General features: G+C 48.9%; 1 protein-coding gene across 1 annotated transcript in view; it reads left to right on the forward strand.

The window, feature by feature from the left end:
* Positions 1–26,706, forward strand: part of WDR27 (WD repeat domain 27) — a 116,464-nt gene that overhangs the window by 24,450 nt on the left and 65,308 nt on the right. The window contains exons 6-19 of the mRNA XM_011935085.1: positions 1,006–1,008; positions 2,522–2,722; positions 3,756–3,807; positions 5,388–5,458; positions 6,889–7,009; positions 8,341–8,461; positions 9,793–9,896; positions 11,018–11,085; positions 11,339–11,460; positions 11,886–11,968; positions 20,030–20,108; positions 22,227–22,304; positions 23,600–23,697; positions 25,730–25,819. Of these exons, the coding sequence (XP_011790475.1) occupies positions 1,006–1,008; positions 2,522–2,722; positions 3,756–3,807; positions 5,388–5,458; positions 6,889–7,009; positions 8,341–8,461; positions 9,793–9,896; positions 11,018–11,085; positions 11,339–11,460; positions 11,886–11,968; positions 20,030–20,108; positions 22,227–22,304; positions 23,600–23,697; positions 25,730–25,819 (1,291 nt within the window). The remainder of the gene's footprint in view (positions 1–1,005; positions 1,009–2,521; positions 2,723–3,755; positions 3,808–5,387; positions 5,459–6,888; positions 7,010–8,340; positions 8,462–9,792; positions 9,897–11,017; positions 11,086–11,338; positions 11,461–11,885; positions 11,969–20,029; positions 20,109–22,226; positions 22,305–23,599; positions 23,698–25,729; positions 25,820–26,706) is intronic.

Below are 26,706 nucleotides of genomic sequence, written 5' to 3' on the forward strand. Positions count from 1 at the left end.
TTCTATAAATATTAAAACTCCCTATGGAATATGGGTATCAGGCATGACTTTAGAGAAACATGTTCTACAAAACTTTTATTTCTCAGATATTCCCTGATTGTAGGCATCCTTCCTAGCATAGCGCTTTTGTTTATATCGTTTGTCAAAATGTTCTTTTCATCAAGAATCAGACTTTTCGCAACCATTTCATCACCAGGGTTAGTTTAAGGAAACGTGTCGCCTCTTCCTGTCTGTGTGATTTCAACCTCGGGTGTGACGGGAACAGTCAGCTACCCCATTGCAATGCTGAAAGCAGTGTTAGAAATCAGGAAGGGGGAATCTAAGGGAACACGAAGGAAGACTCGGTTCCTGTGAATTGTTGCTCTGCCCAAGCCTGATTTTGGAGATGACCCCAGGCCTGGGGTCATTTTTGTGGCTTTGATTTGCCAGGTCAACATGGCCAACAAAGCTGTTTGCCTGCGTCGCTTTTCCCGTGATAGCCACTTAATAAACGTAGGCGAGGGAGGATGTTAGGCATGGAATAGTAATTGGCTCTCATGGGCCTCATGTGTAATAGGCATTTTGGGAGAGAAGACATTTATGTCTTCAGGCTATTTTTGGACTAATTATGAAATTAAGGCTCATAAATTTAAAAAGTTCACACCATGAGTTAAGCCACAGAGAGATGATGGGAAGTATCTAGGAGTTAGGTGAAGGGCTTTACACTCTTTATAGTCTGTCTGTGAAAGCTTTCTGGATATGTTGGTGTTTCAGTTGTAAATATTTCATGTTTTGTTGTAAACATCCTGTGATAGATAGATTAACATTAGGCCACCCCACCATTTATAACAAAACTACCATTAACGTCCGAAGATTTAACATTGTTGTGTCAGGAAAAGGAAAACCAAAGTGGATTAGGAAGAAGCGTAAAACTGTTAGTGTTTGAAGGAAGATACTGGGTCCCAGATGGAGAGAACAGTCAGCCTGGGGTCAGGTCGGAGCCACACCCCTGAATCGGGCACATAGCAGGTGAGTAAGCAGGTGCCTGCTCCAGATGTGTGTGCAGCCGGTGGGATCCTCCCCAGGCTTCCTTAGCAGCAGGCGTGTCAATTGAAAGACGCTTCACTGGGGGAGAATGACCTTCAGACGTGGGGAATGGCTGTCACGTGAGTCCGTGAAGAGCTCACATTCTTTTAACAGCATACTCAGCAAGTCAACAGTTTATGCTATTTGATTTGAAAGACTTCAAATGAGTACTGAGCACTTTCTAGTAAAAGGCACTTTTTTTTTTTTTTTGAGACGGAGTCTCGCTCTGTCGCCCAGGCTGGAGTGCAGTGGCCGGATCTCAGCTCACTGCAAGCTCCGCCTCCCGGGTTCACGCCATTCTCCTGCCTCAGCCTCCGGAGTAGCTGGGACTACAGGCACCCGCCACCTCGCCCGGCTAGTTTTTTGTATTTTTTAGTAGAGATGGGGTTTCACCGTATTAGCCAGGATGGTCTCGATCTCCTGACCTCGTGATCCGCCCGTCTCGGCCTCCCAAAGTGCTGGGATTACAGGCTCGAGCCACCGCGCCCGGCCTAAAAGGCACTTTTTAATCAACATAAAATGTTAAAAGGAAATAAATATTTTTCAGGCTATAATGTTATTCATACCATAGACAGTGGACTAGCTTTATTTTATAGAAATTGGAGAAAATGGAAATGTATATTTCGTAACACTCAGTCTCATGACTCCCTATTCCTACACAGGTTATAGTCTTGCCTTTTATTTAAACAATCTGATGGTAACTGGCATAATATACTCAGTATTCTAAGTTGTATTTGTTGATATGTTGTATTACTAAAGAAGGTCTTCCAGAGTTAAATGTCTATTTGTAAGTTAAGTCACCATATATACATGTTTATTTTTTCTGCATGTATTCTAAGGGATATTTGTCTTATTTAAATGGAGTGCTGTAAAATTCAAGAACAGTGCCTCAGCCCTTCTGCCTGGAATCCCCTGGGGATATTCTCAGGGCGATGACTGTGACCTTTAGGAACCCCCGATGCTCTGACTACTCCATTCCTCTGTCATGCTGTTCAAGCCTGATTTCCATATAAACACGAAGCCCTGTGCGTCTTCAGCTTGTCACGCTGACTTCTGGGGTGCTCTCTTGGCTGTAGGAGGCTTTAGGGACTTCAGGAGGAAAGGATAACTCATGAGTGCCTACTGCTGCACCATCTTGTCTTATTGTAGGAAGTCCCGGGCGGAGAACAGATGCTGAGGGATTGGGAACGCAGAGCGGTACGTTCTGAGTTACAGGCAGGGAGCCTCAGGGCAGATGCATGGGGCAGCCAGTGGGGAGACAGGATTCCTGAGGAGACGCCAGCTTCCTAATTCGCTCAGGGTCAGCTCTGGTTAGTGTCATCTTTTAACACTGCTGAGATTGTGCCTGTGGCCTGAGCTTTCCTCTTAGCTCAGACATCTGACTTTTCACCCTTGGTTTATATACAGAGAGTTCCAACTTGAAAAGAGGAATAATATGGGCTTTATTTTGTAACAGCTATTTTCTGTGACATACGTAGAACATCCTGATGTTAATAACCACCACAGAGTTCCATCACTGACCTTCCTGCACACATTCTCTCAGACTCAGGCTGTCCAGGCCGAGCTGCAGGGCCACCTGGGCCCGGTGACTGCGGTGGAGTTCTGTCCCTGGCGAGCAGGCACCCTCATCTCGGTGTCCGAGGACAGAGGCTTTAAGGTGAGGGATGGACGATGGACGGCGTTCCCACGTGGCATGCGCTGTGGAAAGACCTGTGGTGAGAGGGGAGCTGTGCGGTGGCTTCACGGCCACTGCCGCCTGAGCGATGTTGTTTCTACCCCACTTCCTCAAGGCGACCGCTGTCCTGATTTCCATGGAAACATCAAGCCCGGTGTTTTGCCAGGGTCTCTGACTGGGCTTGGATTCCTGACAGGACGGCTCTGTGGCCGGGGATTTCCCACAACTGCATCCCGGGCCTGGGAGAGCCCAAGCACACATTCTTCTCCACGGCATTTCCCAGGCCCAGAGCAGGAGAGCCAGTTCCAGGGTGGAGGGCTCCGTCAGCACGAAATGAGGATCTGGAAGAAAATGAAATGCGAATTCAGTTTTTATCCGGCTGACACCGGTGTGCACCTGACAGTGTAGTACTGACCCGCGAGTGTGCACCTGACAGGGTGTAGACCTGACCCGCGAGTGTGCACCTGACAGGGTGTAGACCTGACCCGCGAGTGTGCACCTGACAGGGTGTAGACCTGACCCGCGAGTGTGCACCTGACAGGGTGTAGACCTGACCGCGAGTGTGCACCTGACAGGGTGTAGACCTGACCCGCGAGTGTGCACCTGACAGGGTGTAGACCTGACCCGCGAGTGTGCACCTGACAGGGTGTAGACCTGACCCGCGAGTGTACATCTGACAGGGTGTAGGCGGTACAGTCTCCCGCTTGGTTCTCCTTCTCTTGGCAGCGTTGACTAAGTACCTGGGAACTGTTTTTAACCTGGTTTCGTGTTTGTTTCCAATTCTTCAATCCACCAGGGGTTTATTTATGGAAGTGATGTTAATTGTTTCTTTTTGATTCTGACATCTTTTATTGTGTTTCTACATTTTTATTATTTTACTGCTCATTTTATTGTTTTCTGTTTTAGATAATCATTTATGTTGACTAATCTGATATTGGCTAGTACTGTTAGCTTAACCTGTTGCAAAAATGGCAACGTTGTTACCTCTTCTAAAGAATCCTCTGTTTGTCCAAAGGTCTGGGACCATTGTACAGGATCATTAATATACAGTTCATCTGTGTTATCAGGTAAATTTAAAACTCTCATGTTTCCTGTAAATAGGCTGTGTGTAACCACGGTTTCTAGAGCATGTTCCAGGGCATAAGATGGAGCCGTGACATTCAAGTGGATCTGAATGAGGCAATCTCAGACTTACAGCCCTTCACTCCCGTCCACACAGGGAGAAGATTCACTTAACAGTGAATGTCCTTGATGTTTTTCACTTAAAATTAAATGTATGCTTGGAGTCTGGGCCTTTTTGTTTTGGAGGAGTAAAGCACGTTTGCTGTCAGATAAAATGCCTGAGCACCCAGGGAAGGCGAGCCCTCTGCTCTCTGTAGAAACAAGTCCCAGAACCAGCGGTGTTGGTAAGGCCAGGACTGCCCTGCCCATCCAGCATGTGCGTGGGCGTGCACCACACCCCGGCCTAGTGGTCAGGTACTGAGCACGTGTGCAGCTCATGAATGCCAGGGTCCTCGCGTTCTTCCCTCACATGGCTTTTTGTTGGTAAATGAAGCTGGCACACGGTCACACAGAAGCAGCATTGATGGTGCAGGTGTCCGTGGAGCACGGCACGAGGAGCGGCCTGTGACGCGCCCGCACCTCTCCCGTGCAGCCCCTGTGCTTGTCCTCCTGGAGCCTCAGGGCACTGGTTTCCTGCATTCGCTTTGCTCCTCTTTTGCATGTTCTGTCTTTCCGGAAGAAGAGAGTTAGGGAATTAAAAGGAGAGCATTCTTTCGTGGGATAAGTGACATGAAAATGCCCGTTAAAGAATATACATATACTTTGGTGACCTGGTAGAGTTATTGTTATATCTTCTCAAAGATTTAACATTCTTTCTGAGGTTAGTGTATCCATGTGTAGACTGTGGTGCTATAATGACTTGAAAACATTGCTTTCTTTCAGGGTGAAGCGCATTTCTTGGACGTACATTGGAATCTTTTTTTCTGAAATTAATTATACGGAATTACTATTTGGCTGCCAAGAATAGTGATACACTTGATCTTTGATTTCATTCATAGTTTGATTAGGGCGTGTAGCATTTTTCAATATTCATTTATCTAATTCTCCTAAAGTATTGACAGTTCAGAGTAAATTTTCAATGAAACGACATCTTAGGCAACAACTTTTTTTCCCAAGAAAACAAGGCATCCATTTGATTGCTGTTTTCATCACTAAGTCTGAAATTTTATTATTTCTGGCTGACTCAGGAATCCTTCTGCCCCAAGTAAAATGTTGATTGAACAGCAGTGCTGCCCTCCCTCCAGGCTGTAAAGCAGCCAGAGCTGGGCCGTGGTTTAAGCCCACCAAGGCCTTCTGTCGGGCAGGTGGGATGGGATTCCTTGGGACCCATCTGAGGCAGACTCCCGAAGCGTCCTTTTGGGGTGACGTCCCCAGCCTTCCTTGTGCTCATGGGGTTTTCAACATTTGTATTCACATGCAATTTTTGCTTTTTGGTGAAGAAATTATTTTGGAATAGTTCAAACTTGACTAACAGAAATACTGTAACTAAATATTATGTGTAAAGAGATAAGTAAAACTGATCGTTCTCGGCTTACCTGGTACCAGGCACTTATAAAGCTAAATTTTCCAATGTTGCTTTCACCAGCATATCCTCTTCTCAGCTTGTTCATTGATGCAGAAAGCAGGCAGCTGGTCACTGGGTGTGCTGACGGCCAGGTGAGACAGCCACAGAGTGAAGTTCCAGTTCCCAGACGTTCCTGTACGTGAGCATGTACACGGGGTCTCCGTGTTTCCTGTGCGTGAGCATGTACACGGGGTCTCCGTGTTTCCTGTGCGTGAGCGTGTACACGGGGGTCTCCGTGTTTCCTGTGCGTGAGCGTGTACACGGGGTCTCCGTCTTTCCTGTACGTAAGCGTGTACACGCGGGTCTCCGTGTTTCCTGTGCGTGAGCGTGTACACGGGGGTCTCCGTGTTTCCTGTACGTGAGCGTGTACACGCGGGTCTCCATCTTTCCTGTACGTGAGCGTGTACACTGGGGTCTCCGTGTTTCCTGTACGTGAGCGTGTACACGGGGGTCTCTGTGTTTCCTGTACGTGAGCGTGTACACGGGGGTCTCCGTGTTTCCTGTGCGTGAGCGTGTACACGGGGTCTCCGTGTTTCCTGTGCGTGAGCGTGTACACGGGGTCTCCGTTTTTCCTGTACGTGAGCGTGTACACGGGGGTCTCCGTTTTTCCTGTACGTGAGCGTGTACACGGGGGTCTCCGTCTTCATGCTACTTTGTATTTTCCTGTGATTTGAAAAAACCTGTCCACCTCAGTGCTGAGAATGTGACCTTCTGTGGGTCTCGGCATCACTGCGGGTTCAATATGGCCCTGGGCCCCCTGGTCTGCGGAGGAGCTGGGTCTGCACGTCCCAGAGCTCCATACATGGTTCTGGAGTGCCGCTCAAGTGAGGGCCACTCATGTGACCTTTAAAACCTGATGAGAAGAGGGCTGTGAGCAGACATCCCACTCACACTGCCTGTGCCCTGGAGAATCTCCCTGGATGGCTCCTCTGGTGGCGTCCCCAGTGCTCCTTGTGCTCCTGTTTCCCGTCAGCTTTACACACTGTTGAAAAACCTTTAGATACTGGTCTTTTTCAAAACATTTTTTTAGGTGAGCATTTTAAGTTCATTTCACATGAAGACTTAAATTTTTTTTTTCCTTTTGACAAAATTAACCACTGTTGCCCTTGTCTTCTCACCCAGGGCATGTGGGACGTGCTCTTGGCTGTGAAGCTGTGGGGTATGTGCAGAGAGCCTGGCGCCTGGGGGTCCTGGAGGAGCTGTGGGTGTGTGTGCAGAGAGCCTGGCACCCAGGGGTCCTGGAGGAGCATCTTGGGGAGGCCTGCACAATAGGATCCTGCCTGTGTGCTCTGAGCTAATGTGCCAACCGTGTGAAAGTGCCCTGACACCGTGGGCGTGGGCTGTAAGGAGGGCCTCCAGGGTGGATGTTGAAGGCAGGAGAGAGCTGTGCCGGGAGCGTCTGCAGGCTGTGGAGGGAATTTCCTGTGACGTGTGTGTCCTCACTGCTCCTCCTCTGGTGTTGCTGCTTCTGCGTAAGGACCTTTGCTGCAGCGCCGTGTCTGCATGTTCTTTGCTTTTGTAGCTTTGGATCTTCAGTTTGATGGATGAACACCACTATCGTCGTGTGGCACGGGTTGACCTAAGGAAGAAGACAGAGACTTTCTCAATGAGAAGGCTAAAGTCTGGGCTGTGCAGTCGGCCAGGTGGGTTGCTCAGATCCTCCCTCAGGCCTCCCACTTGGCCCAGTCTTTCACCTCACCAGGTGCTGTGTCGAGGGCCCTAGGTCACACAGAGGGGAGAGAGAGGTGCCAGTGTAGGAGAAGCCGATGGCCGCAACCTCAGAAAACCACTGAGGCCCTGCAGGTCGTGTGAGGGGTGGGCCATCAGCAGACGGAGGCACCTGGTGTGTGTGGGGACAAGGGCGAAGGGCTTTGGTGAACCGAAGAGCAGAGGCCCCACGGCAGCAGCTGCGCGGCTATGGGTTGCTTTCCTGCAGTGGGCGACTGAGGAGGGCAGGTCATGCTGATCAGAAAAGTACACTGCAGGACTCAGATGCCACCTGCACTTGCCCAGCACCCTCCACGTCTGCACCTGGCCTGTGAATCTCAGATGCCACCTGCACCCGCCCCGCACCCTCGTGCTCACCTCGTCTCCTGCTGTCCAGAGTTGCTTCCTGTTGACCACAGCTCACTTCTGTGCGCTTTTTATCTCCTGTACTGTCACAAAGGAGCTGACCCTCTCCTGGAAGAAAACATTGATTTTACTTTTCAATGTAGGGGCCGCCTCTTCCATTGGTGTGTGCAGCTGACGTTTCGTATTGCATAATCATCTCTGCTCACAGCCTGCACTCTTCCTCACTCTGGTTACTCATTCTTTCTTTTAGGTTGTGTTTTTTTGTAGATGACTTTAAGCTATTTTTTTCATATTAAGTCTGAAATTACCTTTATCCAGTATATCAATTTTTTCCTAAGGTTTTAAACCTTCGTTTTTGTTATTTATTTGATAAATAATTATCTACTACTGAAGCAAATCTTAAGCTTCGTTTTAGCAAATATGAAGTTAAATTCTTTCAGTTAATCATCTCCTCTTTCCCACTCCCTTGCTCTGGTTCTGTACTTGGAGTTGCATCGCTCCCAGGCAGCCTGCTGCTGGGTGTTACCCACGTGCTTTCCCCGACACGTGATCCTAGTGACTCCGCCGTGCACACACCTCATGCTGGGTGACGTTAGTGCTTTCCTTGGTACGTGATCCCCATACATCATGCTGGGTGTCACCCTCGTGCTTTCCTCAACACATGATCTGCACACGTCATGCTGGGTGTTACCTTAGTGCTTTCCTCGACACGTGATCTGAGTGACTCCGCGGTGCACACACCTCATGCTGGGTGTTACCCGAGTGCTTTCCTCGATGCGTGATCGGAGTGACTCTGCGGTGCACATTCACTGCAGCGTCTCTGTGTGGCAGTCCTCAGCCTTTAAACCTGACGAATGCATTTAAATTCACTTCTCAGATTGTCAATAATTCTGTTCCCTAGAAGAAAGCCAGCTTCTGTCTACAAGTGTTCTGGGAAAAGGAGAGCAGGTTGAAGTAACATTTCCTATACTGAGACTTGCACCCTGCGATCTCTCACTCATCCCAAATTCTGCATGTGGATGGTAAGCATCAAAAACTTGGCCTATGCCATATAAAGGAAACTCTTAAATTCCTTAGAGGAACATTAAGTTCATTTTCTAAGAATGACCGAAATAAAACCGAATTATTTTTGTCTCTGATTATTACTAACCTCATTCTTGGGATTGCATGTTTTAAATCTTAAAGTTGGTAAATTTGGGCAATGATACGTAAGTGTCTTTAATAAAAGGAATTGGAGGATTTTTAAGCTTATTACCAAAGTCTAGGGAGATCTTTGCCTCTGTGATATGACTTTTTCTTTAGAAAGAAGAAGTGGTGATCGGAATGGCCTAGACTTTCCCATCTACCACTGTGCTGTACTTTACACATTTAAAGTTAACCTCAGACACATTTTATTTATTTCTGTGCGCAGTAGAAATATTATACATATTTGGCAACATAAGGAAGTACTGTTTAACTGTGATTAAATAATGTGTTACAATTACGTTGACCTCTCCTCCCCAAAATGCTTGAGATTAGGGGGCAACCTTTTTTTGAATGGCCTTGGCCATTGCTTGTCTGTGTCTCTGTGCAGAGCTGCCCCTGGAGCAGAATATTCCCTGCTTGGTCCAAACCACAGAGAGGAAGCAGGGTGGGCATGGAGGCTGGATGCTGTGCTCCCGGCAGGTGCATGGACCTGAGGCACTTTGAGGCTTCCCTGTCTTACCTAAAGCAGAGGGATCCCTCAGAGCTAAGCCAGAGCCACACGACCCATTCTGTTGACGATAGTCGTTGGGTGAACCGCGGACTGGTGCTGGTGGATGCCCAGGAGGTGCCCAGGGCGCTGCCTGGGGCGGGGCTGGAGAGGGGGAGGTCTGGAAAACAGGTTCCAGCTGGGGGCCTCTGCCAAGTCCACGTCCAGCCTCTCTGGAGGTGGCTTCTCAGTGCATTAACAGACCCCATTGGCAGTGGTGTTAACTCTGCCGCCTCGGGCCAGCTACTTTCCTCCTGGAGTTGGTTCCTCATTCCCTGGGGTGGGCAGCTTGCGTGGCCTTCAAGTCTAGTTACTCGGAGTCTACCTGAGCAGTGGCCTTGGCCCAGGCGCTGGCGCCAACCTTTTCTATAACCTTAGAAGAAAATAGAAACCACAGAGGTCAGAGCGAGCATCTTCACAGACATTAGCAGGTCCCCAGGGGACCCACCACAGGCTGAAATGCCAGCCTGGCACAGATGTGGTTCTCACTGGCAAGAACCTGCCCCGGCCCACGCTCCCCACTCCTGCAGAGAGCTCACAGCCAGGCGAGGGGGCGGGTGTGGGGCCCAGCCTTCAGGAATAAGATTAGTGTGTATTCTTTTCTTTTTTTCCTTAAATCAGTCTTTCTTCTGAGAACACCCAATGCGTGTGGATTGGAAGTTCGGTGGGCTTATTCATATTTAACCTGGCAAACCTGGAAGTGGAAGCTGCTTTATATTACAGGGGTAAGATCTTTGGTATAAATGCCACGTAACTGGAATGTTTTCCTTTGGTATGTGGGGTGGTGAAAATGTTTGTGGAGAAGGCGTTGCCCTGTGAATCTGAGGATGAGATGCTTCAGTCACAACTCAGCACTGGGGATGTGAGGACGTCTGTGCTGCTGGAACTGAGGGACGAGGGCCCTTCCCAGACCCGCGGTCACTCAGCCCTGGAGCCGCTCCTTCCCTCCATCCACCAGGCCCTCGCTTGGCACTCCTGGCTGCCCGGGCCTCAGCAGCGTGGAACACCCGCAGGAACACCTTGGGAAGCCCCTGGATTCTCCACCGTTCCTAGGGAGCCTCCCGGAGCCCCAGGCTCGCACGGCATAAACCTGGCCGAGGCACTCTCCTCTCCAGCCCTGGTTCCCTTCTCCAGTTTCCGCCACCCCTAGAAATGTAGGAACAGTCACCTCTACCCCCATCCCCCACCTTATCCTCCTCCCTCAAGAACCCCATCTCATCCCCTGACCCCAGTGGTTCCCACCTGTCCTCTCCTGGCTCTGTGGCTGCCACCAGCTGCACCCTTTCTGCTCAGGAGTCCAGGCGACTTCTGAAAAGCAGGCTGGATTCTGTCCCTCTCCTCTGCTGCAGCAAGGCCTCCTCGGTGGCCTCCCAGGCGCTGCTCCTCTTGGTGCCTCCTTTCCAGCCCTGAATGCTCAGACCTCTGTAGGGCTGCGGGATCCGTCTGTGTCTTCATGCGCCCCCTTCCCTTCAGCCACCCATCCCTGCCCCTCCTCAGCTCAGCCGGGCATGGCTTCTCCTTGAAAACTCAGCCTTTCCTTCCCCCAAATGGTCACAGCTCTGATGACACATTTTCTTTCTGATCTGGTGCTGGACATGTGGCTTCTCCAGGAGGCTGAGCTGCAGGTCCCAGTCCGAGTCACGGCCCGGCCTCAGAGTGGGGCCTGGAGGCTCAGGGCCTGGTGTGTGTGTGGTCTGTGCTCTGGTGTGTGTGCGGCCTGGGGCCTTGTATGTGTGAATATGTGGTGCCCAGCCTGCAGTGTGTGTGGCGGGGCCTGGGCAGTGACTCCGTGTGTGTGTGCCCCTCTCTCCCCATCATGTTCTTCCTGGTCTTTGCTGAACGGAAGATTTCCAGAGCCTCAGCATCCCGCTGGCCGGATCGTGTGCCCTGAGGAACCGCACCACGGATCACAAGGTCAGTCCTGAGACGCGGCCCTCCCTGTCTGTGAGACGTGCTGATCTGTGCCTCCAATTTCTCCTTTCTTTGGAGTGATCCTGTAACGACTGGCTGAGTAAATGGGGTTTTGTGTGTGAAAACGTTTTAGGAGTGGCAGGGCGATGTTGCTGCTGTGAGAATGAAGCAGAAGTTGGGATATGTGTGCAGATGCACATTTAGTCTGCTTTTACTGGGCAGTGTCGCTAACGATGTTGAAACTATGTCCCTGCAGACGCTGTGCTTGCTGGCCTCCCTCTTTGACGGGAAGATTGCTGTGTTGGAGATTGACCTGGCCGCGCTGGTCAGGGCTCAGCAGTGCCCCGGCCTGAGGCAGAGCCTCTCGGTGCCAGCCAGGTAGAGTGTCTTCAAGTGTGGAGTGTGTGTACGTGTTCAACCAAGTAAGCGGCATTTGGATTTCTTTCTGTGTTCAGAAATAAAGTTTAGGAAACTCTGAGCTGTACCAACACTGTTTGGAAGAAACATTTTTTCATGCTGTTGCTTCTGTCTTGTTGAAATAGTTGATAGTTTATTTTAATTGAAACACTATTTTATTTCAGAACAGGATGTACATTATAAAGCAGCACTTTTATTAAGAATATATTAATTTTTTCCTACAAGGATAAGAATACGCTTGACAGTTTTCATTTTCAAATACTGTTTTGTCCATAGCTGCGTGAATTAGTCATTTGTAACCGTCTCTAAAGTGTGTGTGTCACTGAAACATTTCTATCATATTGTTGTTTGCGGTCCCAGTTTCATGTGGCTTGTATCTGTTTCAGCTCCTGTGTCCTACCGACCTCTCCACTGTATCTGGGAGTTGCCAAGGAGAAGAGCACCAAGGCTGCTAGTGAACGGCGATGTGGTCAGTACACGGTGCTATGAAATCTAAGAATACAAGGCTGATGCGTTCTTATTGTGGTTAGGGCTGCTGCATTGTTTTGCGAATTCCTATTTGTTAAAATACACATTCCGTACTTCCTTCCATCCTTCCCTCCTTCATGTCTCTGCCTCTTACGTGTTTGTTCCGTGTCACCTGTGGTGGGGAGCATGCTGGGTGCTTCCCCTCGTGTCTCTGCCTCTTACGTGTTTGTTCCATGTCAGCTGTGGTGGGGAGCATGCTGGGTGCTTCCCCTCGTGTCTCTGCCTCTTACGTGTTTGTTCCATGTCAGCTGTGGTGGGGAACATGCTGGGTGCTTCCCCTCGTGTCTCTGCCTCTTACGTGTTTGTTCCATGTCAGCTGTGGTGGGGAACATGCTGGGTGCTTCCCCTCCTGAACTGACCATCACTCATGGGATTCAGCAACGTGGCCAAGACTGACCGCTGTTCCTCTGGTGCCTGGGGCAGTGGGGGTGCAGAGTGCACCTTCAACAATTACTGACCGTGAGAACATTTGTTCCCCTTTTTTCTCTGCTGAGGAATTTGAAAGCCAATCATGAGCGTGTGATTGCATTCCTGCATACTTCAGTGTGGCTTTCTGGAACATGTAGTTTTTAACTAGCCACCATGACGTTGTATCGAAACCGGTAAGTTTTTGGAATCTTGTATTAGCAAGGCCATAATAAATTATTCTTGATTGCCTTGACAATATTTTCTGTTGGTTTGTTCTGAGCAGCAGCCAAACAAATCCACATGTTGCATCTCTCAAATATGTAAAAATGAACTTCTACTTTAAGATGGTAAACTTCATTATGTTCCGTTTATTTCAAGGCTCACTGATAATTACTTCTTTTTTCCCTTCAGTGACCAGTCTAACCCTTTCATCTGTCTTGTGAAACCTCCTACTGGACCTCATTCGAAAAATGAAGGCATTCCCGCAACCCCCTTTCACCTTCTGCCTCATAGCTCCCTGACTGCTGGGCCTCACCTCCCAGAGGGCCTTCTCCCTGGCCAGCGGCCTGGCAACCCCACGCTCGGGCCTCTCCCCAGGCTGGGCTGGGCTGGGCTGGGCTGGGGTTCCTCTTCCTGGGCTGGGCTGGGCTGGGCTGGGCTAGGCTGGGCTGGGGTTCCTGTGTCAGACATGTCTGGACCTCCCATGGAGACCGTCCTCAGACATGGGCTGTGTCCTTCATGCTCCCACGTGGTCCTTGAGCTTGACTTCTGGGAATTCTGGCCCCTCTGTCCCTTCCCCACCAGACTGTTTGAAATCAGGCCTTGAACACCTTCTGTGCCATTCCTAGGTCTCACTGACTGTGTGGTTCTGACCTGCCTTGCGGATCAGGGAGGGCCATTTTCAGGTGGAAGGCTGGGACTCAGAGCTGAGCCTGGGGCTGGAGCTGTTTGCTTGCTCCGTCCTGCCATGGGGGTCTCTGCTGCTGGGGGTTTCCGACGGGTCCCCCATTCCTCGGCCCTATTTCCACAAAAGAGCCACTGTCAGGGTTAAGTGTCCATCTCCTGCCGGTTTATGCGCTGCTGCCTATGCTCTGCTGCCGTCGCATCACCATGGGGACAGTTCTGAGAAATTGTGAGAATGAAGGCCAGGGGAAGGCGGCCAGGCGTTGCAGCCTCTGGGCCAAGCTGACTCCTCGGCTGGGAGTGGCCTCTGACCTCCTTCCTCCTCATTAAGTCATGGCACTTCTGCCTTGTAAGGAGGTGCTAATTATTCACCATTGAAAAGTCATCTTAAATTGCAAAAGACACTACAGCAGAGAAGACAGAGCAGGTGGGTGTGAAGATGGCTGAGAAGAGAACGCCCCTGGGCTGCTGTGAGCCTAAGGTTTGCCGGAGCTGACTCCTCCTCCGGGGCCGTCCCAGCCTCCTCCTGGGCCCTCCTGGCCTCCTTCGTCCTGGGCCCTCCTGCCTCCTCCTTGCCCTCCTGGGCCCTCCAGGCCTCCTCCTTGCCCTCCTGGGCCCTCCCGGCCTCCTCACACAGTCCCTCCCGGCCTCCTCGTTCTCAGCCCTCCCCGAACCTCCTCGTCTTCCTGGACCCCACAAGCTCCTCACATGCTTTCCCCCCACCCCTCCTGGCCTGTCTTGGCCCTGTCAGTTTTGCCTCCTGCCATTCATCCTTAACAATTGACAACAGCAGGAGTCAGAGAAATCCCCAAGCAGACACAGGCGAGTCTCCAGGGAAACCCGACCTCCAAACCAAAGACAGGTTCAGTCTGAAAGCCGAACCACGTCTCAGATAAATCCACAGACCAGATTGAGAACCTCTTTTCCTGTTTGGTGTGCTTTCCTCTGATTGGCCCTGTTTTACATATACCCACTCTTCCCTAATTGGTTTTTGACACTGCTGTGCCCATCTTTGAGTCATGCCTTTTTTTTAGCCTTTTTTGCATAGTCACAAACCAATCAATATGCACTCTCCCATTCTGAGTCCATAAAAGCCCCAGACTCAGCCACATTGGGGGACCACCTGACTGAGGGTAGGGGCTGCCCTCTCTGGGTCCCCTCTCTGCTGAGAGCTGTCACTCAATAAAACTCGCCAGCCGGGCACGGTGGCTCACGCCTGTAATCCCAACACTTTGGGAGGCTGATGTGGGTGGTCCACAAGGTCAAGAGATGGAGACCAGCCTGGCCAACATAGTGAAACCCCATCTCTACTAAAGATATAAAAATTAGCTGAGCGTGGTGGCATGCACCTATAGTCCCAGCTACTCAGGAGGCTGAGGCCGAGAATTGCTTGAACCCAGGAGGTGGACGTTGCAGTGAGCTGAGATTGTGCCACTGCACTCCAGCCTGGGCGACAGAGCAAGACTCTGTCTCAAACAAAACAAAACTCCGCCCTGCTCACCCTTCAGCTGTCAGGGTAACCTATTTTTCTTGGATGCAGGACAGGGACTCAGGACTCACCAAATGCGGGTATGAAAAATGCTGTAATGCAGTAGCCCTCCACATTCCTCCCTCAGCCAGAGCTGGGCAGCTGCCACATGTGACAGCAAACAGCAGTGGGGCCGGGCCAGCCCCAGAGGCACAGGGCAGGGCAGTGGGACCAAATGAGCCTCACACAAGCGGGCTGAGTAGGCAGGTACCTCCTACAGAGAGCCGGGGGCAAGGGAGGCCCAGGCAGGGGCATTTCCAGCCTTGGGGGTCTCCAGCTGGCAAAGAGGCACCGAGAAATCCTTCATCACAATGAATCCTCTCACATGTCTCATCTGGGGCTGTTGATATGTAGAGTAATACTCTTATCTTAAGTGCATTCTTTTGTGATTTGCCTTTTTCACTTCGTGTCTGTGAGATTTGTTTCCGTTGCTGTACAGCATTCTGTTGCCTGGATATACTGCGGTTTATGTACCCACAATTTATTCAGTATTAACAGCCATTTGGCTTGTCCCAGGCTGTTGCTGTTGTGAGCAATCTTTGCAGCATCTGCTGTACCTGCTGTACCTGCTGCACCTGCTGTACCTGCTGCACCTGCTGTACCCTGCTGCACCTGCTGCACCTGCTGTACCTGCTGCACCTGCTGTACCCTGCTGCACCTGCTGTACCCTGCTGTACTCTGCTGCACCCTGCTGTACCTTACTGTATCCTGCCGTACCCTACCGCACCCTGCTGTACCTTGCCGTACCCTGCTGCACCCTACTGTACTCTGCTGCACTCTGCTGCACCCTGCTGTACCCTGCTGCACCCTGCTGTACCTGCTGCACCCTGCTGTACCCTGCTGCACCCTGCTGTACCTGCTGCACCCTGCTGTACCTTGCTGCACCTTGCTGTACCCTGCTGCATCCTGCTGTACCTGCCGTACCCTGCCATACCCTGCTGCACCCTGCTGCACCGTGCTGTACCCTGGAGCCGGGAGGGCTGCCCTAATGTCTATGGGGGCAGCTGCTGGGCTCGGGGTGAAGGTTCCCCACGTGGCAGGTCGATGGCAGACGATGGTGAAGGTCTTCCCGGGTGGCTGGCCAGTGGCTACTCCAGCAGTACACGCCACTCACTTGCCCTGAGCTCTTGCCATAGCTGCATGTTGCTGGACGCTGGAATTTCTGCTCACCCAGTGTGAGACAAGAATAGCACTGGGTGGTCTCAGGAGGACAGAAAACCCAGGCAACAGTGAAGACAGGAATGTGGCAAAGTAACCACAGGATGGCAGAAAACCCAAAGCAAGGGAGGGAGAGAGAAGGCGAACCCACCAGCGTGGTGTGTCCTCTGTTCTCCCGGGAAAACGCGAATAAGGGAGAACGAGGCTGTGGTGGGGCCTTACTTAAAATCCCCTCCTTTCCCAGAATACCTGGTGATGATCCCGCCCTCCAATTAAAGAAACACCCGCAAAATGAGGAACACAAACTCCTCTGCACACCTCTCTCTGAGTGCGCCTCCTGAGCTCGCCTCCTTCTCCTGAGCTCGCCTCCTTCTCCTGAGCTCACCTGGCTTCTCACTTAGGCGTGTGCTTTCACTTTGCAGCAAAAGCTGCTGCTTTTCCCATCTAAATTTTTGCCCTGAAGGTGCCAAGAACCTGGAAACCGGCTGGGGGTGGTGTCTCACCAGCATTTGGAGACCCTCCTGAGTCGTGTGGCAACCAGTGACGATACAGAGGTGTCTTGATTTTGTTTGCGTTTTCCTGGTTAAACATAGGTGGTTATTGCGTGTGTTTAATCAGCTACGTTTTGCGGTCATAAACCTAATGTGCATTTATTATCTCTTTGCTATTATTTTGTACAGGATCTTTTGGATTCATGTTCTCACATGATTGATTTCTTAGGAACTTCCCGAGTTTGGTTTTGGTGTGCCAGCTCCACAGAATGAGCTGGGAAGAGCTTTCTCTCTTTCTGTACCTGAATGGTTGGTGTAAAATTTTAAATTAGGTGTATGATTGATTTTGAGTGTAAAACCAGCCTTATGTGTCAGGGATAAATCCCAGGATGTGTAGTCTTTTTGTTGTGTTGTTGAATTCGGTTTGCTAATATTTTGTTGAGGATTTTTGCATCAATTTTCATTAGAGAAATGGGCCTTTAGTTTTCTGTTTTTTTCTGTTTTGTTTGCTTTCGTATTTGTTTCTTGGAACTGAATGAAGTGTAGTGTGTTCCCCCAGAGAAGATTTGCGTTGCTTTCTAGGGGTTTGGGTTGCACAGATCCACAGCTTCCGGCCTTTTAAACCACTTGTCAAGGTCACTCTGACTGCAGGGCCAGCAGCCTGGGACCAGTACAGACCATCACGGCACAGGCTTCCTGGGCCAGTTGGAGAAGGTGAAGCTCGCGTAATGGCCGAGGGCTTGGCCTTTCTGCCCTCACCTCCCTGAGGCCACACAAATCCTCAGCCTGTGTGGCTGGAGTTGAAGCCATCCACAGCTCACCTCAGTTTCGATATCTTGTCCTCATTTTCTTTCCCCTTTTAACAAAATGAAGCACATATTTCTTTTGGCATTTGTGGTTTTTCTCTGTGGGAGAGGCCATCTGAATACCTAACCAGTGTGTTATACAGATAATGAAAGTCAGCATTCACCTTTTAAATAGCAGCACCCTCAAAAAATTGAAAAAGGCCTATGTAGTAATGATGCTAATGAAGAATTGAAAGTGATTATTAGGTAAATGATATGGTTTTATACATTATTTATGTGGTAAAGAGTCTGTTTTTCGTAGTCTTTCAAAAGACTTCCTGTTCGTTTACTTTTTTTCATTTAAGATATATATAAAATAAAACTTACCTTTTAACCATTTTTAGGTGTATGGTTCAGTGGCATTCCTTACCTTTTCATTGTTGTGCAATGTAGAAAAACCTTTTTGAACCATTTGCTTAATTAATAACAGAGGAATTTTATACGTATATGTATATTTCTAGTAAAAAATGTTTGGAAAAACTTGACTAACCAATATTAATTAAAATGGCTAATAGTTGGAATCATACTAGACTGTTCAGGTGGTTTTCCAAAGCTCTGACTGTTTCCATGGAAAGAAACTCCCCTATGAGAGTGGGCTCCACACTGAGTGGCGAGCAGTGCCTCCTGTGTGTCCATCACACGGGGTCCGTCACACGGGGTCCGTCACGCGGGTCCCTCACACGGTGTCTGTTACACGGGTCTGTCACACGGGGTCCGTCACACAGTGTCCGTCACACGAGTCCATCACACGGGGTCCGTCACGAGTCCGTCACACAGTGTCCGTCACACGGGTCCGTTACACGGGATCTGCGCGTTGTGTCTGCCGCCCTGGATGGCTGTGCGTTTGGGAAGTGAGATCTGTGCACACAGTCTGTTGTGAAGGAGACACGAGTCTCGTGATTTCACCTTTAAAACTTCCCGTGTTTGTTTTCTTAGCTTTTCTTCTTACCTATGCTTCATTTAGATCACTCCTTAGAAGTGGAATTTTTAGACTTTTTGTCAACATGGGTCATCTTGTTTCAGACGAGCATATATGATGTACTGTGGTTCGCAACTAATGATAGCATTTACAGTTTAGAACAAAACCTTCAGTAAGAACAATTATATAAATAGTTTTAGTACAGAGATAACATTTCTGTAGCAAGAAAGTGATGAAATTTTAACATGTTGATGTTTTGTGTGTAGTTTAGGAAATATTTCCATGGAAAATTAATGGATATGTTTCATATACAGTAATGCTATAATCCCAAAATTTGCCTTCCTCTACTTACAACACTATAACAGAGATAATATAAACAGAATATATGTGGTAGACGAGGAACTATTATATTTTAATACTTAGAGCATTTGTAAAACTTATATGCAGTTATGTATTTATAAACCTTATGCTAGGACTTTTAAGACTTTCTCATAATGAAGTGTACTACTCATGTGCCCATAGCTTCATCATTTTATCCTGAAATTGTTTTCCTTCTGGTGATATTTGATTATTTTTTGGAGAAGGTTTTTTCTCCTCCCCTGACTGTGGATTGGACAGTGCAGTTTCCTGGCTTCTCCTGGGAGCAGTTACTTTTCTAGCGCCCTTGCCCTCTGAGGGTTCCTCTGGGGTCCCAGCTGTGTGTGGCGTCTTCCTTTCCCTTGGAAACCTCTTCCCCTCCAGGTCCGGCTTTGCCCTCTGCAAGCCTGTGAGGTTGGTGGAGCCCAGGCCCAGGGAGGAGACCTGGCTTACAGATTCCTGGTCACCTCCTGGACTCTGATTTGCACAGTGAGACGTCCACAATATTAAGTTAATACTCTCTTAGGGCCACTTGATTCTTAATGGGAATGTGATTAGGTTTTCCTGTATGAAATAGTGCCAGAAACAGAACTGAATGTCTTTGTTTTTAAAAAAATAACTGTTTTTAGAATTTTTCAGTATTATGCAAATATCCATTTTTCTAAAGCTATTTTATAATATTGTACAGACTATTCATATTGAACACCAACTATTAAATTTATGCAAAAATAAATAGTTCTGGCAAAACTATATTTGGTCTGAAAACTTTTTTTGATTTGTAAATATTTGTGGTAAGTTCACGTGATGTCAGAGTTTTTGTCAACTGGTAGTGCTATGCAAAATGTAAAATAGGCTAGGCGGGGCACAGTGGCTCACGGCTGTAATCCCAGCACTTTGGGAGGCCGAGGCGGGTGGATCATGAGGCCAGAAGATCAAGACCATCCTGACCAACATGGTGAAACCCCCTCTCTACTACAAATGCAAAAATTAGCTGGGTGTGGTGGCAGACACCTGTAATCCCAGCTACTCGGGGGACTGAGGCAGGAGAATCGCTTGAACATGGGAGGTAGAGGTTTCGGTGAGCCGAACTCACACCACTGCACTCTAGCCTGAGCGATAAAGTGAGACTCCATCTCCAAAACAGAAACAAAAACAAAAACAAAAACAAAACAACGCAACAACAAAAAAACAACCAACTTGGGCTGTTTTCTTATCCTTTTAACCCCTTGATTTAATCTTTTGCTGATGATGGTTGGTGTGACTTGAGATACGAAACCTCTTCCATTTATGGTCAGACATTGATTCTGTTTTGAAGAGACTCTGTTCTTCTCATGTCCATCCTGAGATGCTAATTTTAAGTGTTTGTTTCTTCTTTAAAATTGCCTTTCCACAGCTGCACGGAACGTCATGAAGGACCAGCGCCTGGTTTTCCACAGTAAAGTTAAGTCATCTGGTTATGTGTCAGCACCACAGTGAGTAAACTCATGTCAGTGAGAGACAGAAATGCACCTGCGTCCCAGATGCAGGACTTTAACACAATAGGGACACACATATGTCCCCGAGGGTCACAGCATGGAGAGAGGACATAGCAATAGGAACAGAAGTTAAAATGTGGTGGGTTGGACCCCAGCATGCCAGTTCGCAGCAGCTGCAGCAGCAAATGTTTCCTGAGCACTCACTGTGTGCCGGGCCTCAGAGCAGCCCTCCGAGTCCTTTTCTGATAACGTGGTGGTCCCCGGAGGTGAGGGGAAGCTGGTGGGCTGTGGGGCTGGGAGAGCAGGACGATGCTGTAAACAAACACGGCCCATCAAGGCCGGACACAATGTTCTTCTTAGAACATAACTTTGCTGTAACATCAGAGCACGAAAACAGTGCATTTAGGCCCTGAGTTAGCAAGACTGCTCCAAGGCAAGGAGATACGAAGCTGCCGAGAAACCACGGGGTGGCCTTGAGATTCCCTAAACCTTTACAAGCCCACTCCTCAAAGGCAAATGTGACTTTTCTAAAGAAAATGCAGACATATGCCCCGCCTCCTACCTCACCTCTTGACCTTCTATGTCTCTTAACATAGTGGCCAAAATGACTCTGTTACCTGGAGTCCCTGTCCTCAGCGCATACACTCATCTCCCTGGTTGGCGCTCACCTCTACCAAGCTCCTCGCTTCATGTTCCCCTGGCCACTCCCTGACTCCCACCCCGCCCCCGGCACTGCTGTGCTCCAGGCAGAAATCCCAGGCCACTCTGTGTAAACACAGCCTCCAACCCTCCAAGCTCTTCCCCGCTCTGCTTGTTCTCTTTGGCTTGAACAATGGTGACTGTGTCGTCTTATCTGTTCTTTAAACCCCTGTGTCTGGGACAGCACTCAGCACCCTGGACCCTCATAAGGCATTTCTGGAGGGATGGATGGATGGATGGAGAGATGGACAGAAGGGGATGGAGGGATGAGAGATGGATGCATATGTGCATGGATGGTGGGGATTTGAGATGGAGAGATGAGAGGTGGATAAGTGGGGGGATGGGTGGAGGGGACGGAGGGATGGGGAGATAAGCAATGGATGAATGGGTACATGGATGGAGGGGATGAAGGAATGGAGGGATGACAGATAGATGAGTGGGTAGATGGGGATGGATGGATGGAGAGATGAGGGATGGATGAGTAGGTGCATGGATGGTGGGAGATGGAGGGATGGAGAGATGAGAGACGGATGAGTGGAGGGATGGATGGAGGGGATGGGGAGGATGAGTGGGTGGATGGATGGAGGGGAAGGAGGGATGCAGAGACGAGAGATGGATGGGTAGATGGAGGTGATGGAGGGATGGGGAGATGAGGGATGGATGTGTGGGTGGATGGATGGAGGGGGGATGGAGGGATGAGAGATGCATGTGTGGGTGCATGGATGGTGGGGGATGGCGGGATGGAGAGATGAGGGATGGCTGCATGGGTGGCTGAATGGAGGGGATGAAGGAATGGAGAGATGAGGGATGGATGTATGGGTGGATGGATGGCAGGGGATGGAGGGATGCAGAGATGAGATATGGATGAGTGGCTCAATTGATGGAGGGGGGATGGATGGAGAGAGATGAGAGATGGATGTGTGGGTGAATGGATGGAGGGGATGGAGGAATGGAGGGATGAGTGAATGGATGGATGATGGTTGGATGGATGAATTCTGCTCCAGTGGCATCTGCAGCTTTGTATGGATTCCCCAGTTCTGCCATATTAAGGCATGTTGTGAGTGTCAGGCTTTGTGTGGGAGCCCCAGGGAATGAGGGGTTAATGGACATTGGTGGCCCTGAGTGCCAGCCTGAGGCTTTGGACTTAAAGGAAAAGCCCAGCATCAGGGTCCCATTACAGGATTTTAAAGGAGTCACAGGACGATGTGTAGCAGGACAACATCTCTGAGGCAGCGTGAGAGACACAGGAGGGGACGAGGTGACTTGAGGGCTGGAGGACAGGTGGGAGGGGCCCAAAAGCATTTATGCAGACGTCTGTATCTACGTATATAATTTTTTTCACTGTAAAATATAAATCTCTTAAGAACCTTAGAGCTCTTAATATTTGAGAGAGAGATAAGAGTTTTCTTTCCACAGTGTAACTATGTTTTCACCAAAGACCAACATCAAGAGTGAGGGGAAAGGATCTTCGAGACGCAGGAGCAGCTGTGCACGGTGTGTGGTGTCGCGCACATTCCAAGTACATTTGACATAACCTAGACCTTTCCAATGCTTTAACGGGTTCTTTTCCAAACAGGTATAAGACCTTGTATGTGTACATGTGTTTACGTACATATGTACACAGACATGTATGTGAATAATATTTATCTTTTTAGCCAAAGTTAATTCTTTCCTGTTAATTTTTCAGACATGGTCTGTTGTTACTACCTTAACAATTTTGAGATACTAACTTCTTGTTAAAATTTGGTTTAGAAAATGCCATAGCCAGTGCTCCTCCCTGTCATGCACGTGGATTGGGTGAAAACACTGGGGCCGTTGTAGTGCCAGGTGCTCATTCTGAGTGGCCGTGGCCTGCGCCATTGGGGAGAACGCCTATCCACGGGACTGGCTCCACGCTGGCTGCGGCTCTGGCTGTGGGCATGTCCTGCAGACACCTGGGCCCCTTGTGACTGGACAGGGAAGAGCTTGGGGGACGTTTAGGGTCCCTCCCAGTCCTAGATATAAGATTACATTGAGGAGAGATACGGGCTACTGCACTTAAAACTCATTTTAGCGTACATGGGTCTGCTTTCAATCACTGCGTTACAGAGCGCCAATATTGATTTTGCCCGCGTTCACTGCGTTTTTCTTGCTGTTCCTGCCACGCTCTGCTTGATATTACGCATATGCTTGCAGCAAAATGCATCCAGGCCTTATGCAGATGAAGTGTGGCATCAGAGTTCCATTCAGCTCTAATTCTGTTGGTAATTTTTTCTGTGAGGGCCCCGCTTTCCAGACAGAGCACGCTGCCTCTTCTGCATTTGGCTCTCGTGGGCCATCTGCTGAGAGCTGCTGGGCAGCAGTGGTGGCGAGGCCTCCAGATGCCACGCAGGGCCCAGGCGTGTTTATGGAAGGCATTGGCATGTACCCGGAAGGCGTCTGTAGGTGGCGCCACCCACAGCGGCATGAGACTGGAAAGTGAAATTCGTTTTCTGTTAGTGAGAACCCTCACCCCGAAATCGTCACAGTACTCACATCAGTTTACATGAAACACAAGAAATCCTTGCTGTTTTATATATAAAATACGTGTCTTTTTTGGCAATATGGAATGTAAGTCTATTTAAAAGAGTTATTTCATGATTTTGAATGTAAGAGTCTAAATATAGACATATATAGATAAATTTTCAAGTTTACTGGAATACAATTATACATGTCGATGGGGGGAAGCCCACTTCATTTCCTGCTTATGTTTTACTTCTGATCTCACTCTGAATGTCTCCCAATCGCTGTTACCTCTGGCCTTCCCTCAGGGAGCCGTACCCCGTGGAGTGTGCTGTGCCCACCAAGCCCGGCCCCCAGGTTGCCGCCGCCCCCGCCTGCACACGCGTGTGCTGCCTCCAGTACTCAGGTGCGCCACGTCCCGCGGGAGCTGGGTAGCATTTCATTTGTAAGTCTTTTATTCTGTCCACTGTAAACGTTTTTCTATTGTATCATAATTGTAAATATGTTTTTTAAAACCTTGGTTACTTGAAGTTGCATGGCATGGTTTGTGTTGGGATGAAAACCGAGACTCCATTTCACTCGACTATAGTGAGGGTGGTCACCGGGCATCTCACCCCTGTGTTGGCACAGAGACTGGCACTCACTCACTGGCAGCGAATTTGCTGTTCTGTGTCCAGCTCCTCCGGATTTTGCTCTCTGTGTATCTGATCCCCCCTACAGAAGTGTTAAGGTGGGCCTGGTGGGAGGGCTTTGGCAGGCCGAGAAGCTAACGGAACACTCGCTGCTTCCCTCTGGAGATGTGGTCTCTGCTCATGGATAGGCTGGAGACGCCAGGCTGGGGTTCGCACTGCGCAGGCTGTGCACAGAATTCCTTCCTTACCAGACCCTCAGCCGGGCCCTTTTCCTGCAGGACTGAGTGTCTCAGCTTCCGTGACAGTCGCCCTGTATCTCATGCGTGTCCTGATAATGCCTTCATCAGGCTTCTCTTGGATCTCAGCAATGTTTTCTAAATAATGTTTGACAGAAGAGAGGAGCAGCTTGTGAGAGTGCCCTTGGCCTCGGCTAGGTAGTTCCAGCACTTGAACGCTTCTCACAAGTGAGGTTTCCTTGCAGGTGAGCTGTACCCTTGCCTGGGGCTGGACAGGAAGTCCTGTCTGGGCCAGTACCTTGTCCCACCCTCATGCCGTCTGTCCAGAGGGTTGAGTGGCCTAAGGGTTACCAGTTACTACTACGCTGAATTCCCTTTAATTTATTATATAATTGTAGCCAAAGAAGTTTTAAATCATTTTCGGAAATTAGATAAGTAGTATTATCAGTAAATGTCCTTTTGATCTTTGATAGACTAGAACAATCCTTCAGTGTTATCAGCCTTCAAGTTTGAATATTGTGGGTGACATCTATACTGTCTTTCTTTCTTCCTTTCTTCCTTCCTTCCTTTCTTTTCTTTTCTTTTCTTTTCTTTTCTTTTCTTTTCTTTTCTTTTCTTTTCTTTTCTTTCTTTTCTTTTCTTTTCTTTTCTTTTCTTTCTCTCACTCTGTTGCCTAGGCTGGAGTGCAGTGGCACAATCTCGGCTCACTGCAATCTCCGCCTCCTGGGTTCAAGTGATTCTCCTGCCTCAGCCTCCCCGAGAGTAGCTGGGATTACAGACAAGTGCCACCAGGCCTGGCTAATTTTTGTATTTTTCGTAGAGATGGGGTTTCGCCATGTTGGCCAGGCTGATCTCAAACTCCTGACCTCAGGTGATCCTCCTGCCTCAGCCTCCCAAAGTGCTGGGATTGCAGGCGTGAGCCACTGCACCCAGCTCTATCATTTATTTCTACCCTGTTTTCGGAAAATGTTTCAATATAACTGCTTAGCTGAGTATGCCTCTGGGCACTCTGCTGATTTGAGGCAGGCCTCGGGGCCGTGTTTCAGGGGGCGTCCTGTCCTGAGTGAAGGGACCTTTTGGGTACAGCTTTTCCTGTTGACAACCTTGTACAGCAGCCACACACTCTCATCCTGCTGCTCATCCTGCTGTTCCTCTTCTGTTAAGGAAGGACGGCGAGGATGACAAAGGCAGCGCCTTACAAGGTTGTTGGGTAGAGGATATGAGACAGGATTAACACGGGCTGGCACCCGCAGACCCCCATGCCGACGTTAGTGTTTGTGTTTTAGAAACAGGTCAACTAGAAGTTCTACTCTTGCCTGTGGTCAGTGTGACTCCTATGAATTAGGCTTTTCTACAGTGTGACCCTGTGAATTAGGCTTTTCTACAGTGTGACCCTGTGAACTCGGCTTTTCTACAGTGTGACTCCTGTGAACTAGGCCTTTCTACACTGTGACCCTGTGAACTAGGCCTTTCTACAGTGTGACTCCTGTCTACAGTGGGACTCCTGTCTACAGTGGACTCCTGTGTATTAGGCTTTTCTAAGAGGTCTTTTTTTTTATTCTTTTAACAGGAGATGGGCAGTGGCTGGCCTGTGGGTTGTCCAACCATCTATCCCTCGTTTTTGGTGCCAGCCTGACTGGGACACCTGCTGTGTTTTCAGGTAAAACGTGTCTTAATTTCAGTCAGTATGAACTTAAGGATGAGTCTCACTTAGGTCCTGGTTGTCAGTTGCTAAAGGACACTTTTGTTTCCTTCAGGACATCAGCAGAACAAAACCACAGCTTGAATTGGGGTCTAAACTGGATTCACTGAGATCTTAAACCAAACAGGGTAAACATTACTCATGAGAACAGCGTGGCAGCACTTCTGTGGCTGGTGCCTTGGAGGCCAAGAGCCGATCATCTGTAGAGTTTTAGGGGAGTGAACGAAGTGGAATCCTAAATAATTGAAATATATTTAATTAATGTAATCGAAAGGCATACAGTTGAAATATATTTTGAAATTTAGTAGGGTTTGTACATAGGGATTTTTATAAACATAACAAAGCAAACTATTTTCTTTTAAAAGTAGATCTGAGAGAAACAGTGTTAAAATTATGACCATTTCAACTCATAACTGGGACATGTATTTGATTCCTAATTCTAATTCCATAAAACCTGACAGCTCTTCGTTAGGGTCCTGATACTGCTTGCCTCAGAACTTACACTTGGTAGATATTTTAACCAAAGCACAGAAACAACAAAAACTATCTCACTAGTCCTTCTGTTTTATACAGGTTTAGCATCCCTAATCCAAAATTCTGAAATCCAAATACCCCCAAATCCAGAACGCTCTGAGTGCCGACAGAACACCAAGGAGATGCCCGTTGAAGCATCTCAGATTTCGGATTTTCAGGTTAGGGTTGCTTACCTGCCATAATGCAAATATTCCACAATCGGAAAGAATGGGAAATCCAAAACACCTCTGATCCCAAGCATTGCGAATATGGGACACACAGCCTGTCCCGTGACCACCCCAAGAGCAGTCGTTAGGAAATGCGGAGGTGGG

Source organism: Colobus angolensis, unplaced genomic scaffold (assembly GCF_000951035.1).
Source record: "Colobus angolensis palliatus isolate OR3802 unplaced genomic scaffold, Cang.pa_1.0 Scaffold14, whole genome shotgun sequence".
Classification (NCBI taxonomy): domain Eukaryota; kingdom Metazoa; phylum Chordata; class Mammalia; order Primates; family Cercopithecidae; genus Colobus; species Colobus angolensis.